Source organism: Rhinopithecus bieti, unplaced genomic scaffold (genome assembly GCF_001698545.2).
Source record: "Rhinopithecus bieti isolate Rb0 unplaced genomic scaffold, ASM169854v2 scaffold_6151, whole genome shotgun sequence".
NCBI classification, from domain to species: domain Eukaryota; kingdom Metazoa; phylum Chordata; class Mammalia; order Primates; family Cercopithecidae; genus Rhinopithecus; species Rhinopithecus bieti.
In genome coordinates, this window is record NW_016805238.1 from 237,868 (window position 1) to 253,595 (window position 15,728).

The 15,728-nt window shown below is 48.9% G+C and overlaps 2 protein-coding genes across 2 annotated transcripts in view; one reads left to right on the top strand and one right to left on the bottom strand.

The window, feature by feature from the left end:
* The window catches only part of MED28 (mediator complex subunit 28), a 50,129-nt gene that overhangs the window by 31,718 nt on the left and 2,683 nt on the right, over positions 1 to 15,728 (top strand). The window lies entirely within an intron of this gene.
* Positions 1 to 15,728, bottom strand: part of FAM184B (family with sequence similarity 184 member B) — a 160,855-nt gene that overhangs the window by 8,589 nt on the left and 136,538 nt on the right. The window contains exons 10-13 of the mRNA XM_017871761.1: positions 14,977 to 15,189; positions 9,457 to 9,610; positions 4,558 to 4,712; positions 1,376 to 1,548 (exon numbers count right to left, since the gene is read on the bottom strand). Of these exons, the coding sequence (XP_017727250.1) occupies positions 1,376 to 1,548; positions 4,558 to 4,712; positions 9,457 to 9,610; positions 14,977 to 15,189 (695 nt within the window). The remainder of the gene's footprint in view (positions 1 to 1,375; positions 1,549 to 4,557; positions 4,713 to 9,456; positions 9,611 to 14,976; positions 15,190 to 15,728) is intronic.

The window sequence follows — 15,728 nt, forward strand, 5'->3', positions numbered from 1 at the left end:
ACGCCCAGCCACTCCCTGAATCTTTATCCCTCCTTTATCAAAATAGGTGGTTATGAAAATTAAATGGAGCTGGGTGCGGTGGCTCACGCCTGTAATCCCAGCACTTTGGGAGGCCAAGGCAGGAGGATCACGAGGCCAGGAGTTTGAGACCAGCCTGACCAACATGGTGAAACCCTATCTCTACTAAAAATACAAAAAAAAATAGCTGGGCATGGTGGTGTCTGCCTGTAATCCCGGCTACTCAGGAGACTGAGGCAGGAGAATCACTTGAACTTGGGAGTCAGAGGTTGCAGTGAACTGAGATCACACCACTGCACTCCAACCTGGGCAAAAGAGCAAGACTCTGTCTCCAAAAAGGAGGAGGGGAGGGGACAGGAGGGGAGGGGACGGGAGGGGAGGAAATTAAATGAACAAGCCCAGTTAAGGCTCAAAGCAATTTTGGGCCAACACAACAGGGTTCAATGTACACAGTTGACAAATATTAAGAAAAAAGGAATCCTCAAGACATTAAAATGACAAAAAGAAAATTATGAGCAATTTTATGATTGGCATTAGGGCATTCAAAAACTTAGATGAAGTAGATGAATTCTTTGAAAGATACAAACTGCTAAAGCTCACTTAAGAAATAGATAATATGAAATGTCCTCTGTCTTTAAAGAAATTGAATTTGCATTAAAAACTTTCCAACAAGGGGAAAAAAGGCTCTGAGTTCAAGATTGATGATAGGTTATTCACTTCTATAATTAACCAAGCGCTTCATTCATGCTAGGGACATGCCAAGCCTCCTGCACACATTCCACTGCACTCTACAACAGCCGACAGGCTAGGTTTTTTGTTTGCTTGCTTTTGTTTTTGAGACAGGTTCGGGTTTTGCCACCCAGGCTGAAGTGCAGTGGCACGATCTCAACTCACGGCAACCTCCACCTCCCAGGCTCAAGCAACCCTCCCTCCCAAGTCTCTGGAGAAGCCGTACTTTAGGCAGGCACCACCACGCTTGGCTAATTTTTGTATGTTTAGTAGAGACAGGGTTTCACTATGTTGTCCAGGCTGGTCTCTAATTCCTGACCTCGTGATCTGCCCGCCTCTACCAGCCAAAGTGCTGGGATTACAGGCGTGAGGCGCCATGCCTGGCCGGACTCCCTTTTCCATTTTAAGGCACTTCGTCTGCAGTTTAGAGATCTAGAATTTCGGGAACTCTGGGACATTTCATGGGTCAGAGGAGTAACATCTGTGAAATGCTGGCGCATTAAGTGTCTAGTGTCTTGTGGGGCAGGATGCCGAGGGAGTGACCCATTTCAGGTCTCAGGCTCAGCGAGCCACAGTAGGGGGAGGAGGGAGGGAAGCTGGCGAGTGGGGGCAGGGGGCGGTCACCCACCTGCGCTGGTCGCGGAGCTGCTGCGCCTCCTGCTGATGCTGCTCCACCTCCGCGCGCAGCTGCCGCACCGCGTCCTGGAGCTGTGCATTCTCCTCCCAGAGTCCGCATCCCTCGCTGGAACCCTGCCCAGAAGCGCCCGGTGGGGAGCCGCTCTGGCCCGAGCCGCCCCGCTCCTGAGGAGAAGGCAACCGGGAGGTGTTTTCAGGAGGCGTTTTCAGGAGGCGCGGGGGCGGACAAGTTACAAAGGACCAGAGATGTGCTGCGGCGAGATGGAGACCCATGGGTGACCCGCCCAGGCTGGAGCCTGGATGGGTCCCCTGCAGGGACTCCCATTCAGTCTCTTAAAATTTCCTTCTTTGGGTGTTGGCCAAATCTGGCCCTTAGAGTTTAATAAAACTGCTGAACCAAGAATGGGGCTTGCATCCAAATGAACACCAACCACACTCCACCTGCCGGGGTGCCCTCCCTGCCTGCCTCAGTGAAGTCTTCCCTCAGTGAAGTGAAGTGTTCAGTGAAGTGACACTGCCCCAGTGAAGTCTTCCCTCAGTGAAGTGTTCAGTGAAGTGACACTGCCCCAGTGAAGTCTTCCCTCAGTGAAGTGAAGTGTTCAGTGAAGTGACAGTGCCCCAGTGAAGTCTTCCCTCAGTGAAGTGTTCAGTGAAGTGACACTGCCCCAGTGAAGTCTTCCCCACCTCTCAGGGGAGAGCTGATGAGCTTTCTCTAATGCCACCAAATATCACTAACTCTGGCTCCGTAAAGGGTGACACCGAAGAGAATATGTTTCCATGCTGGTTTCCTTGGCGAGATTGGGAGCTATTCCTCTCTTTATCTTTCCAACCCTGTAGCACCTAGCCTGATGTATTCTATAGGTGCCATGTGAATGCTTGCTAAATAAAATTGTGCTAGAATGTCAGTAGTTCAGGTAGAAACACAAAGATTGCTGTCCAACACCAGATGGGGTCAGATTTAATCTGTGATTAGTGAATGTTCCAGTTTTCAAATTCACTCAAACATGACCGACCACTTGTGCATGTTATCTGTTCACTGCACACACTGATTGCACAGCTGTGCATGGGGAGAATCTGTGGCCCAGGCCCCATGTCCCTGCCTTCCTGGCCTAGGGTTGGCATGGTGTGGGATGCCTGTGGGCACCCACTTGGCAATCTCACATGCATAGCCTGGAAGAGCAAGAGCAGGAGGGTTACTGCCTTGTGAGGACAACCCGTGACCAATGGAGGACAGAAACGGATGGAAAAATGCATTCCCCTCTTGGGTCTCTGGGTAGGAGAGATACGAGAATTAGATCCCAGTGGGACGGACTGCACTTAGCTCAGCCGTGGCCAGCTTGGGCCTGCAGTCTGGCATTATATCCCATTCCCTTTCCTTTTTGACTCCTGCGGCCTGGGCTGTTCCTCTTTGCTGACACCCCTGCATCTGCTCTCTGTGTGGGGTATCACCTGAGACCACGCTTTCCTTCTAGAGGGTTCAGGGCTTCCCTCCTATGGGGCAAAGGTGAGGGCTGGTGCACAGGTGGCCAGGTAGTGGCTCATGCACTCAGTGCTTCTTGGCTTCTATCCAGAGCCCTCAGGCAAACACTGACTCCCTCCACGGCCCAGTCCCCAGCTGTCATCATCCCACGTTTCCCCTGTCCCCTCCCATTGGTACCGGTGGCTCCCAGCCTTCTAAACACTTAATGGAACACGTTCTGTCTTCCCTCTGCTAGACCCAACCACTGGGCTAATCTGTGATTCATCATTTGTTAATATTTTTCACATAAACATAGAAATTGCCTTCCTATGCTCAGCAACAGCTAAATCTGGCACACGATTCCCATGTCCCCAGCACCTTCAGCAGGATTGGGCCACCAATGAATCCTCACCATCCACAGGCACTGGTGGAGACCCTGCTGAGGGCTGGGAGTTGGGGTGGGGTGGCGATGAGGCAGAACAGATAGGTTATCCTCAAAAGACTGATCCAGTCTAGGCAACAAGGATGTCCATGAAATGGCATGTCCCCAACAGGACCGGGTAGTAGATCCTAAAGCCAACTGAGTTGTCTTGACAGCAAGTGCTCCAGGATCTCAGAGCCAGAGGGGGCCACCGTGTGCCAGGGAAGGCCCCCAGCATGGGACATGCTGGGCAGCATCCCAGGTAGGAGGAGTGGCACAGGCAAAGGATGAAGGGAGGGTGCAGATGTTGGGTTTATGAGCCACACGGAATATGGCAGGACATATAGGTCATAGTCAGTGGTGGAAGCTTTTCAATGCCAAGTCGAAGCATTTGAAGCTTTCCCCAGTGGGAACCACCAAAGGCTTTATGAAAAGTGATGCTGGGCTTTGGGGGAATACCTGAAGCCATACACTATGGACTGGAGGGAGAGAGGGCTGGGCTGTTAGGAGGTGACTCTGCCACCCAGTTAGACCAGGAATGATGGATATGCAGGGAAGGGGCTGATGGGCAAAGTCTGAGCAGGAAGAGGAAGGAGAGCTGGCACTGAGTCTGGCTCTGCTTAGGGGAACAGCAAGGTCTAGACAGAGCCTATCTGGGAAAATGTTCTGAGAAATTCCCCTGCAGATCCAAACGAGTAGCCCAGACCAGCTGCATCAAGGGCCTGTCTAGCACCAACACCCTGAGATACCATTGCATCTGAATTATAAATCACATGCAGTGCTTAAGACCATTTTGTTTTTCTTTTCAAAGACCCTGCAGGCCCACCAAGTATCCCACAGGCCTGTGGAGAAGGGTCTTTCCCACTTCAGGCAGGGGGCAGGGGGTAGGGGTATGACCAAGTACCCAGAACCCATCCTTTTTTTTTTTTTGAGACAGGGTCTTGCTGTGTTGCCCGGGCTGGAGTGCAGTGGCACAGTCATAGCTCAGTACAACCTGGAACTCCTGGGCTCAAGTGATCCTCCTGCCTCAGACTCCCAAGCCAGCATTACAGGCATATGCCACCATCTTCAGCTAATTTTTGATTTTTTTGTAGAGACATAGTCTTGCTATGTTGCCCTGGCTGGTCTTGAAATCCTGGCCTCAAGTGGTCCTCTGGCTTTGGCCTCCCAAAGTGCTGGATTCCAAGTGTGAGCCACTGCACCCGGCCTCAGAGCCCATCCTTTATGGAGCTTCTCACTGAGGCCGATGCTGCTCTGGGAGGGGTGTGGCTGGTGCAAGGGCAGGGGTGCTGACCTCTGTGGTGATGATGTGGTCCTCGCTGTCTCCTGGACACTGGCTGCTGGCTCGCTGTCTGCCCAGAGCCCTCAGCTCGGCTTGCAGTGCCTCCAAGTCCTTCTGGTGCTCAGAGCAGGCAGCTTGCTGCTCCGTCAGCTCCTGCCTAAGGGACTCTGGAAAAGGGAGAGCAGTAGGGAGTTAGGTGCTGGGTCTAGGCTGAAGCCTGTCTCGTGGAGACAACAGTCTCTGGTGTGGGGGTGGATGAGGTGAGTGGCTGCTGAAGGCTTGTGGTGGGTTGAGTTCTCCAAACCTTTTCCAAGATAACAGTAACAACAGGGCCATGTGTGAAAACTGTTCTCATTTAAGTCCCACAACCATCTTTTCTGGTATGAATTATCCCCCTCTCCCCACCCCTGCTCCATTTTAGGATGAGGGACCTGAGCATCAGAGAGGGTGAGTACAATGCTCAAAGCCACATAGCTATTAAATGGTGGAGTTGGGATGCAAAATTTCAAGTAGTTCTTCACTCTGAACCCCCTGCTTGGCCTCTACTGGTTGGTTAGGATGGGTGGCAGGTGAGGGCAGCATGGCCTGAGCCCAGGGCCAAATCCTGTGACAACACTTGGCCTCAGCATCAAGTTAGGAGACCAGGCAAAGAACAGGCAATTATCAGATGACCCAAAGGCCTCTTCTGGGGGCGATGGTCTCAAGTTGGAAAGTTTGAAATTTATGTCAACTCTTTTTTTTTTTTTTGAGACGGAGTCTCACTTTGTTGCCCAGGCTGGAATGCAGGGGCACAATCTTGGCCCACTGCAGCCTCCACCTTCTGGGTTCAAGCGATTCTCCTGCCTCAGCCTCCCAAGTAGCTGGGACCAGGCATGCACCACCACGCCCAGCTAATTTTTGAATTTTTTTAGTAGAGATGGGATTTCACCATTTTGGCCAGGCTGGTCTCAAACTCCTGACCTCAAGTGATTGGCCTCCCAAAGTGCTGGGATTATAGGTGTGAGCCACTGTACCCGGTCAATGTCAACTCTTAAAAAGACAAAATGTTCACTGGTTCTTCTTCCCACGGGTGTGGGGTCTTGGCTGGATCATGGAGGCAGGAGATGGCATGTCATCCCAGCAGGATAGGAACTAAAATGGAATCATCCGGAAGAAATGTGTACATTCTCTTAAACTCAGGGGAGAGTAAGACCAGAAACTTGAGCTTCCCCTCTGAGGATGGAGACTGATTTCTAGTACACTAGACACTTGGCAGCATGATTGAAACAATTATTTCAAAATGAATATTTTCTGATAGAGCAGATGCTATTTAGTGAGATATTCCTTTTAAAAGATACTTTTAAGTGCTTGTAAATGTGATACTTTACTTTTCTGTAATGAGCTTTTGAGACTCTGTATTTTAGTTTTTGAAAATAACCTTTGAAACATTGTTCTGATCATTCCATAACCACCTAGCACAGCTTTTAGTACAGAGCAAGTGCTCAACATGTATTTGTAAAATAAACGACCTTTAGAGTGAAAATGGATGAGGTGATAAAAGTGTATTAGTTATAAAAGCTTTCCTATAAGCTTACTAACCTGCCCTCAAAGGTTATCTATATTAAACATGTGCAAAAGCGTAGTGTATTTGGATGATATTAAGATGAAAAATTGGCCAGACGCGGTGGCTCATGCCTGTAATCCCAGCACTTTGGGAGGCTGAGGTGGGTGGATCACAGGTCAGGAGATCGAGACCATCCTGGCTAACATGGTGAAACCCCGTCTCTACTAAAAATACAAAAAATTACCCAGGCGTGGTGGCGGGCACCTGTAGTCCCAGCTACTGGGGAGGCTAAGGGAGGAGAACGGCATGAACCCAGGAGGTGGAGCTTGCAGTGAGCCAATGTTGCACCACTGTACTCCAGCCTGGGTGACAAAGCAAGATGTTGTCTCAAAAAAAAAAAAAAGATGAAAATTTACTTGGTCATCTTTCCTTTCCAGCAGAATTTTGATAAAGTGATTTCTATAGCTTATTTTCTTAAAAAGAATTCTCCAAACACAACCCCATTTTTTGAAAACTGTTATCACAAGATATATGCAATAAAACTTTTTACCAAATCATAAATTATAAGGTATTCATTCTTTACCCTCCTCCTTCTCTCATATCTTCCCACCATTCATCTATCCATCCATCTACCTATCCATCTATCCATCCACACATCCATCCCTCTATCCACCTGTCCATCCATCCACCCATCCACTTATCTATCCATCCATCCATCCACCCATCCATCCATCCATTTACTCATCCATCCATCCACCTATCCATCCACCCACCTATCTATCTTTCCACCTATCTGTCTGTCTACCCGTCTGTCCATCCATTCATCCATCCACCGATCCACCCATCGGTTGCTCACCCAATCATCTGCCCATACATCTGTGTGTCCACCCATTTGTCCACCCACCCATCTGCCCATCCATACATCTCCATCTATCTGTCCATCCATCCATCTATCCATCCATCCTTCCTCCTGTCCATCCATCGACCCATTTTTCTGCCCATCCACCTGTCCACCCAACCACCCATTCACCCACACTCCCATCCACTTGTCCGTCCGTCCGTCCGTCCGTCCGTCCATCCATCCATCCATCCATCCATCCATCCATCCAGCATGTCTGGGTTCCAACCCGCTAGTAAACACCCACCCTCCCTGCCCTCTCACAGGGACCTATGGTATTACAGGTCAGTTGTGTCTCACACAGATATCAGAAGATGAATAATCAGCTTCAGGAATATCTCATATCAACCTGCCATTGCTCTAGGTGCTCACGCCTTCCCTTGAAGACTATGATTTTTTGGCCTCACAGAGTCCACAGAGCCCCTTCTTCTTGGGACTGGTGCTGAGAAGCCCAGCCTTTTCCCAGGGTCTTTCCAGGGATCCCTCCTGATTCTTTTCTTCAGGGAAGAATGGGGCTGCTGTGGAGTCAGAAAAGCCAGGGAAGGGGTGGCAGGGACATCTGCACTGGCAGCTGCTGCTGGGTGTTGGAATCGCCAGGGTGTCCAGCCTGACCTGTACATGGGGAGCCTTGGACCTGAGTCATGTGGCACAGCCTGGATTCTATCTTTACATGCTGCTGACTTCAGCAATTCCCCATGTGGATGCTTCCATTCCAGGGTAGCTGCTAACTGGGAAGTCTATGGAGCTCTTTGCTTCCTGCTTCTCACACCACTTCCTCAGAAACATGCAGTCAGTGGGACATGCTTTCCAATGAGAACTCAAACAAGCAGCAAGGGAGAGCCTAACTCACTTACGGAGATAAAGAAAATGTTGTCCTCCAGAATTCTCTTTTTACTTTTTTTCCTAATTAATTTTTTTTTTTTAGAGATGGGGTCTTGCTATGTTGTCCAGGCTGGTCTTGAACTACTGACCTCAAGTGATCCTCTCTCACCTTGGCCTCCCAAAATGCTGAGACTACAGGCATGAGCCACCACACTCAGCACTCAGAAATCTCTTAAGGAGAGCCCTGTCTAGGTTTGGAAGAAATATTTAATAAAGCCAACAAGATCTTTAGTGCTTAGCATGAAATGGTGAGAGGTATTTGTCTCGTTCTTAAGAGTGAGAAGAGTACAGGAGAAAATGAGTGACAGGGATGATCTACAAAAATGAGAGAGGTCTCCAGAATCAGGCATGCAACATTGAAATATTCAGTCATGGCCAGGCGTGGTGGCTCACACCTGTAATCCCAGCACTTTGGGAGGCTGAGGAGGGCAGATCACAAGGTCAGGAGATTGAGACCATCCTGGCTAACATGGTGAAACCCCATCTCTACAAAAAAATATTCAAAAAAATTAGCCAGGCATGGTGGCGGGTGCCTGTAGTCCTAGCTACTCAGGAGGCTGAGGCAGGAGAATGATGTTAACTTGGGAGGTGGAGCCTGCAGTGAGCCAAGATCGCGCCACTGCACTCCAGCCTGGGTGACAGAGCAAGACTGTCTCAAAAAAAGAAAAGAAAAGAAATATTCAGTCATAATTTAACAGGGAACACTTACATAGACTTACTACATACCAGGCTCTATTTGAAGCACTTCTCATGTATTTACTTATGTAATCGTCATTACGGCCCAGTGAGGTGAATGCTATTATTATCCTCATTTTATAGATGGAAGACTGAGGCACAGAGCAGTTAAGCAACTTCCTGCCTGAAGTCACACAGCTAGTGAATGTTAGAGCTGAGCTTCACACTCAGGCAGTTTGGCTCTAAAGATCTTAACTACCTGTGTTGACTTCCAGGATGCTTTGTGTGACTGGTTTTATTGATGTGGCAACTGAAAAGGGGCAGAGTTTTGTGCCGGGGGTGATGTGGGGGCAGGCAGAGGAAGCAGAGCCTGGAGGCCTAAGATCCCCCAATTTGCCGAAATCTTCAGAACAGAAATGAGAGGTTAAGGCAATGCCGTGAAACTCATATGAAGGCTCAGAGATCTGGGTTACATGCAATAATAATGATAATGATAGTATCTACATTCACTGGGCTCATGTTATATGCTAGGCACTTTATATCTAATATCTCATGTAATCCACACAGTGAGCCTATGTGGTAGGGACAATTGTAATTCCATTTTATACAAAAGGAAAAATGAAGCTCATAGTAAGCCATCCCAGGGTTCACAGCTAGTTGGTGGCAGAGCCAGGACTGTCCCTGACCTGCGTGCCCGAGAATGCTGGAGCCCTGACCTGTGTGCCCGAGATTCCTGGAGCCCTGACCTGTGTGCCCGAGATTCCTGGAGCCCTGGCCTGTGAGCCTGAGACCCCTGGAGCCCTGGCCTGTGAGTCCGAGAACCCAGGAGCCCTGGCCCTCAGCTTGTCGCTGGTTTCTACGTGCAGACCCTGCAGTTGGCCAGGCCCTCCTTGGTGCACTGTTGGGTGTATACCTAGCAGCAGGGCCTGCTGTGCCTGCATCCTCTCACGCTCCTCCTGCAGCTCTTGCCTGGCCTTTTCCTCCAAGGCCTGGAGCTCCAGCCGGTGTGCCTGGTGTTGGATCTGGAGGCTGTGGCTGGATTCCTTCTTCAAGCGTTCCTCTGTGGCCTGTGGGAAAAAGTGAAGACAAGAAGGCACGAAAGTGGGCACAAGGGTGGGAGACCTGACTCCTTTGCCAAACTCTTCTGAGCCAGGATGCTCTGAACGCTTGCTCTCTCCCACGGAGGGCTTATCAGGCTACAGAGAATGCTGTAGCAATGGCCTGGCCACAGCAGCCATTTTGCACCAGGTGAACCCACCCCCTTCCACAGCTTATTGGGCCAGAGTGGATACATCTTCTAACCTGGGCCAATCAGAGTTCCTTTAATGTAAATTTGATATGAAGAGGTGGGGGATAGTGCAAAAGAGACTGACAGGCAGTTACTGACTCTGTGGCTCCAAATTTACCATACTCAGGAGCACTAAGGTAACTATCAGTGAGGTGGAGGCGACCATCTGTGGAGGAAGCCCAGGGCTGGTGTGCAGAGCAGAGCAGAAATGACATGGGGAGGGGTGAAGGATCCCTACAGCTTTTCAGTTCCTGCTCTTGTTTGGTCCTGAGAACTGGCTGTGTCTCTGTCCTTGGGTTCATATTGATTCATTCTTTCTTTCCCTACTTTTTATTTTTGGTTCATTTATGCTTTCACTCAAAAACATTTATTTACTGAGGTCCCACTGTGTGTCAAACACCCAAAGCAAGTTCTGTGAGCACCTGGGTAAACTTTAATAAGTGTCTCTTCACTGCCTGCAAGTTGGTTTCTGTGAGAGGCACAAGAACAACCCCTAAGATGTCCATGTCTGAAAACTGAGCATGTTACCTTATGCAGTCAAACGGACTTTGCAGATGTGATTAAGGATCTTAGATGGGAGATTATCCTGAAATATCTGGGTGGGCCTCAATCACAAGAGTCTTTATCAGAAGGCTATAGGAAGCTCAGTGAGAAAAGGGTTGATGGTGGAAGCAGAGGTCAGAGAGACAGAAAGAGGGAGAGAGAGGGAGAGGGAGAGAGAGGACAAGATTTGAAGCTGCTACACTTTCGGCTTTGATAATGCAGGAAGGGACCAGAAGCCAAGGAACTCGGGTGGCCTCTAGAAGCTGGAAAAGGCAAGGATGCAGATTCTCCTCTGCAGCCTTGAGAAGGAACCAGCTCTGCCAATTCCATGATTTTTGGATTTCTGACCTCCAGAATTGTCAGATAATAAATCTGTGTTATTTTAAGCCACCAGGCTTGTGCTAGTTTGTTACAGCAGCAATAGGAAACTAATATAGGTTCTGTTTTGCTTTTTGTTTTTCAGTTAGGAGAATTCCAGTTAATATATATCCCCAGGTTTTAGATGAGGAAATGAGAGATGGGCATTGGAGAGATGAATTTGGTTTCCCAGGATCACACAGAAAAAGATACAGAAAGTATTATCCCCCCATTTTTTTTTTAACTTTTTCTATATATATATGGAGAGGGAGAGTCTCGCTATGTTGACCAGCTGGTCTCAAACTCCTGAGCTCAAGCAATCCTCCCGCCTCAGCCTCCTGAAGTGTTGGGATTACAGGCATGAGCCACCACGCCCAGGCACCCAACCCTGCTGCCATTTTTTTTAACAGAGCAGGAAACTGGGGCCAGAAAGGCAGGGGATCTGCCTGCAGACAGGTGATGGAAGAGGCAGGATCGTGGCCCATGAGTGGTGGAGTCCAGGGCCCAAGCCCTTTCCACTCACTCATGCAGTGGACATTTCACCACATTTCCTCTGGGATTTCACCAAATGCATGAGGCTCCTGTGAGGGAAGAACTCAACCATCTTTGAGCCCAATTGGCCTCCTGAACCCAGCGGGTCATGTGGAGGCTTTCCTCAGCCTGTCTCTGCCACCTGTCACTGGGGATAGCAATAGGGAACTGGTCTCACTCCTTCCAGGGGAAACTCAGTCATTCTGTGGCGAGTTTCTTTTTCTTTTCCTTTTTTTTTTTTTGAGACAGGATCTCACTCTGTTGCCCAGCTGGAGTGCAATGGTGCAATCATGGCTCACAGCAGCCTTGACCTCCCAGGTCCAAGTGATCCTCCTACCTCAGCCTCTTCAGTAGCTGAGACCACAGATGCTCACCACTACAAGTGGCTAATCTTTTTTGTAGAGCTTGGATCTCTCTATGTTGCCCAGGCTAACCTCAAACTCCTGGCCTCAAGTGATCCTCCTGTCTTTGGCCTCCCAAAGTTCTGGGATTACAGGCGTGAGCCACCATGCCTAGTTGTGAGTTTATTTAATAAAACAGAAAAGCCTCATACTTTTCAAATTCTCTGATACCTTCCTCCTCTTTCCCTTGCTGCAAGGCTCAGAGAACACCAATTGGTGACATTTTTATCCCTAGGGAAATGGGGACGGAGAGGTTGAAGGCTGGCTTTGCAAGAGGGAGCCAAACTCTCTCACTCTGATGCAGCCTGTCTCCCTCCCTGGGCGCAACCAAAGATTCAGGTCAGCACTGCCCACTCACTTGCTCAGGAGCCCTTGGCGGTGAGGATCACACAGGGTGCAGCACTCAGGGCTCAGGGCAAGTTGGAGACTCATTCCTGGTGAATTTCTCCAGCTGCTATGGGAGGGTTACCCTGCTTTTGTTGTGGCCAGTTTGAGGCCTCCTGAGGGACCTAGTTTCACCCTGTCTCTCCAAAAGTCCTGTATTATATAATGTCTCCGTTTCCAGTGCTTCCAAATACCTTAGACAACTCCCTCATGGCTTCCACCCCCCGATCCCAGCAGCCTGTTTGAGGGGCTACCTTTTCCCCTAGAGATGAGCTACGTAAGGACAGAGAGTGTAGTGATCATCTGGTATCTCCGCAGCTCTACATGATGACAGCTCGTGGCAGCTACTCAATTAATGCCTGCAGGATAGATGAGTGAATAATACAAGTGGACCTTTTAAAAACCACGCTGTTACTGAGCCATGCACTGTTCTAAGTACTTTACATGCAGTATCCTTTTTGATCTTCATAACCATCTCATAAGATTCATACTACCATATATCATTTTATACACGAGGAAACTGAGGCACAAAGAAGCTAAATGACCTATCTGAGCTCCCACACTTTGTAAATGGCAGATCCAGGACTTGAACCCAGGCAGCCCATTCCTAATCACTGACACAGGAACTGGGGCGTACACCCGATGGGCAGAGTGTCCTTTCACTTTCCCTTGGCCGGGACTCAGACCTCATGCGTCCAACCCGCTAGGGCCCCTAGAACTCCCTGCCTCAGGTGAGTGAAGCCCCCTGCCTGTCTGCCTCCTGTGAGAAATTGGGGTCCACAGCATGGAGGAATAAAGCTCGGGCAAACACAAAGGTCAATATCACCCTGCAGTGAATACACCTGGGATCTCCCCAAACTGAGCTCTTGCAGATTGTAAGCCAAAGTCAAAAAAGATTTGGAAGAATTAAAGAAATAAGGAAATTGACATCTTTTTGGAATACCTAATAAGTGCCAGGCAGTCCATGTGCATTATTTTTCTTTCTTTTTTTTGTTTTGTTTTGAGACGGAGTCTTGCCGTGCCACACAGGCTGGAGTGCAATGGTGTGATCTCAGCTCACTGCAACCTCTGCCTCCCGGGTTCAAGCAATTCTCCTGCCTCAGCCTCCTGAGTAGCTGGGACTACAGGCGTGCAACCATGATGTCCAGCTAATTTTTGTATTTTTAGTAGTGATGGGATTTCACTATGTTGGCCAGGCTGGTCTCGAACGCCTGGCCTCAAGTGGTCTGCTCATCTTGGCCTCCCAAAGTGCTGGGATTACAGGCGTGAGCCACTGTGCTCGACTTTCTTTCTTTTAAAACTTCTCTTATATTCTTCTCAGGGGAATATGTGCATTTAGTATAAAGAGCCAAATAGTATTAAAAGAAAGGAAGATAAGCAGCCTCCTAGTCCTTTCCTCCTCCCTCTCTGACTCCTCTTCTCTGAGGCAGCCATTGTCAGCTCCTTGTTTCTTGTTGTATTTACCAGCATTAAAAAGACAATGTTTCCATTCTACTGTATCTTGATCATTTTTGAGACTATGAATTGTCTTCCTACTATAGTAGATCACGATTTCAGGTCTCGCTCACTCTATATCTTCCATTCCTTTTACATAGTATACAATACATATTTTAATATATTGAAGTACACTTCCTATTTTCCTTATTGAGAATATATAAATATTATTTACTGTTGAGCTAAATAAATTATTATGATTGAACTTCTGCCTTGTGCAGCTTTTTGTTTTTCCTTGCATTAATAAACGCTGCATTTTTTATTTGTTTAGTTTCCTTTGGCTATGTGGCAAAGTCTTCCTACAACTTCTAAATGCTTTGTAAAACACACAGTGCAATGTTCCACATGGCCAAATCGATCAGAGAATCCATCAGTTCTGCTTTCCCCTGGAGACAGCTCTTCCAGAGCCCCCAGTTCCTTGCTGCAGCCTGGACTGAGCTGTTGTCCAGCCGCAAAGCCAAACTCCTCAAACCTTCCTTCTCGCTCCTGCATTGAATCCCCAGTATCCCAGCTCTCTTTTATTCCCTCTCCCTTGGTTTGCTCCCTTGTTTTTGTGGGACACCTCTTCAAGGAACTCTTAAGAGGGCAGGAAGGGAACACCCTCTGAGAAAGCTGTGTTTAAGCCAGGCCACAAGGTAGAAGGCGCTGGATGAAACATGCCTGACCCACCCCATCAGATTATCCATCATTGTATAACACACCATGGTTTTCCAAACCCTTGGAAAGGTCTTTGTGGCTGAGTTTTTTTTTTTTTTTTTGAGACAGAATCTTGCTCTGTCGCCCAGGCTGGAGTGCAATGGCACAGTCTCGGCTCACTGCAACCTCCACCTTCCAGGTTCAAGCAATTCTCCTGCCTCAGCCTCCCAAGTAGCTGGGACTACAGGCACCTGCCCCCACACCCGGCTAATTTTGTATTTTAGTAGAGATGTGGCTTCACCATGTTGGTCAGGCTGGTCTCAAACTCCTGACCTCAGGTGATCCACCCACCTCTGCCTCCCAAAGTGCTGGGATTACAGGCATGAGTCACTGTGCCCAGCCTGAGCTGTTCTTTCTCAACTCTGTGCTGCAGTCTTCGTTTTTAGCTGTAGGACTGAGCCTGACTTCCTGGTGTGTTCATGCACAACACTGCTCTAGTCATGAAAGCAACTCATTTTTATGCCACCAAGGTCGCAAGCAGGTGGAGAAACGTAGCACAAGAAGCCTGGCAGACCTAGCCTGCTTCCTTGCTTTGCCACTTACTAGCTGTGTGACCCTGAGCAAGTTACAACATCTTGCTGAGCCTCTTTCCTCATCTGAAAAAAGGGAGTACAATAATAACAATGTGGAAAGATTCTCGGGGGATTGGACGTCATGTAGAAGAGGGACGGCTTTGTGCATGGCAGTTCTCACCTAGCAGGTGCCCGGCACACAGTAGACCACACAGTCATTCCCTCACCTTGAGTTCCTGATGTCTGGCTTTCTCCAGCATGCGCAGGGCTCTCTGGTGGGAAGCCTCGAGCTGGGCTTTCACAGCCTGGTTCTGCTGGGTGGTCTCCTGGAGTTCACGCTGCAGCTTCTCCCTCTCAAGGTCCGAGAGCTGCTTGAGCGCCTGCAGGTCCTCCCTGTAGTTGCTGGTGCACTGCTCCAGAGCCTGCTGCATCTGCAAGACCTGCGCACCAGGCATCCTACCCTCAGTCTAAGCCCCTTGCCTTTCCTGGGATGTTTTCTTTAAATAAAAGCTTTCTAAATGTCACCTCCATGCAGCTGAGCCTCCTCTGTCTCTAGGGACTCTGAGGGGATGGAAGCTGCAAGCTTGAAGAACCTGGGGGTGGCTAGTCCTTCCAGGGACCCCTCGGCTACAGCCACGAATGCCGGGAAAGAGGAAAAGAGGGGTGGGGACACCAACCTTTCAAGAGAAATCAAGAGGGGACTGGAATGCCTTCCAGGGACCCACGTGGCGTCACCCCTCCTCCCTCAGGTGCCTGCTCGAATCTGGTTTCCTCACTGAGGCTTCTCCTGATAGCCCCGTATCATACTACCTCCCCCAACCCCACGTCCCCATCACAGGACAGTCTCCCTGCTCTAGTTTTCTTTTCCTGAGCCATCATTACCTTAGAATGAACTACGTGATTTACTAACTTCTTATGTCAACCATTTATTGTCTGTTCCCACTTCCATTGCTAAAATATATATATATATATATAAAAT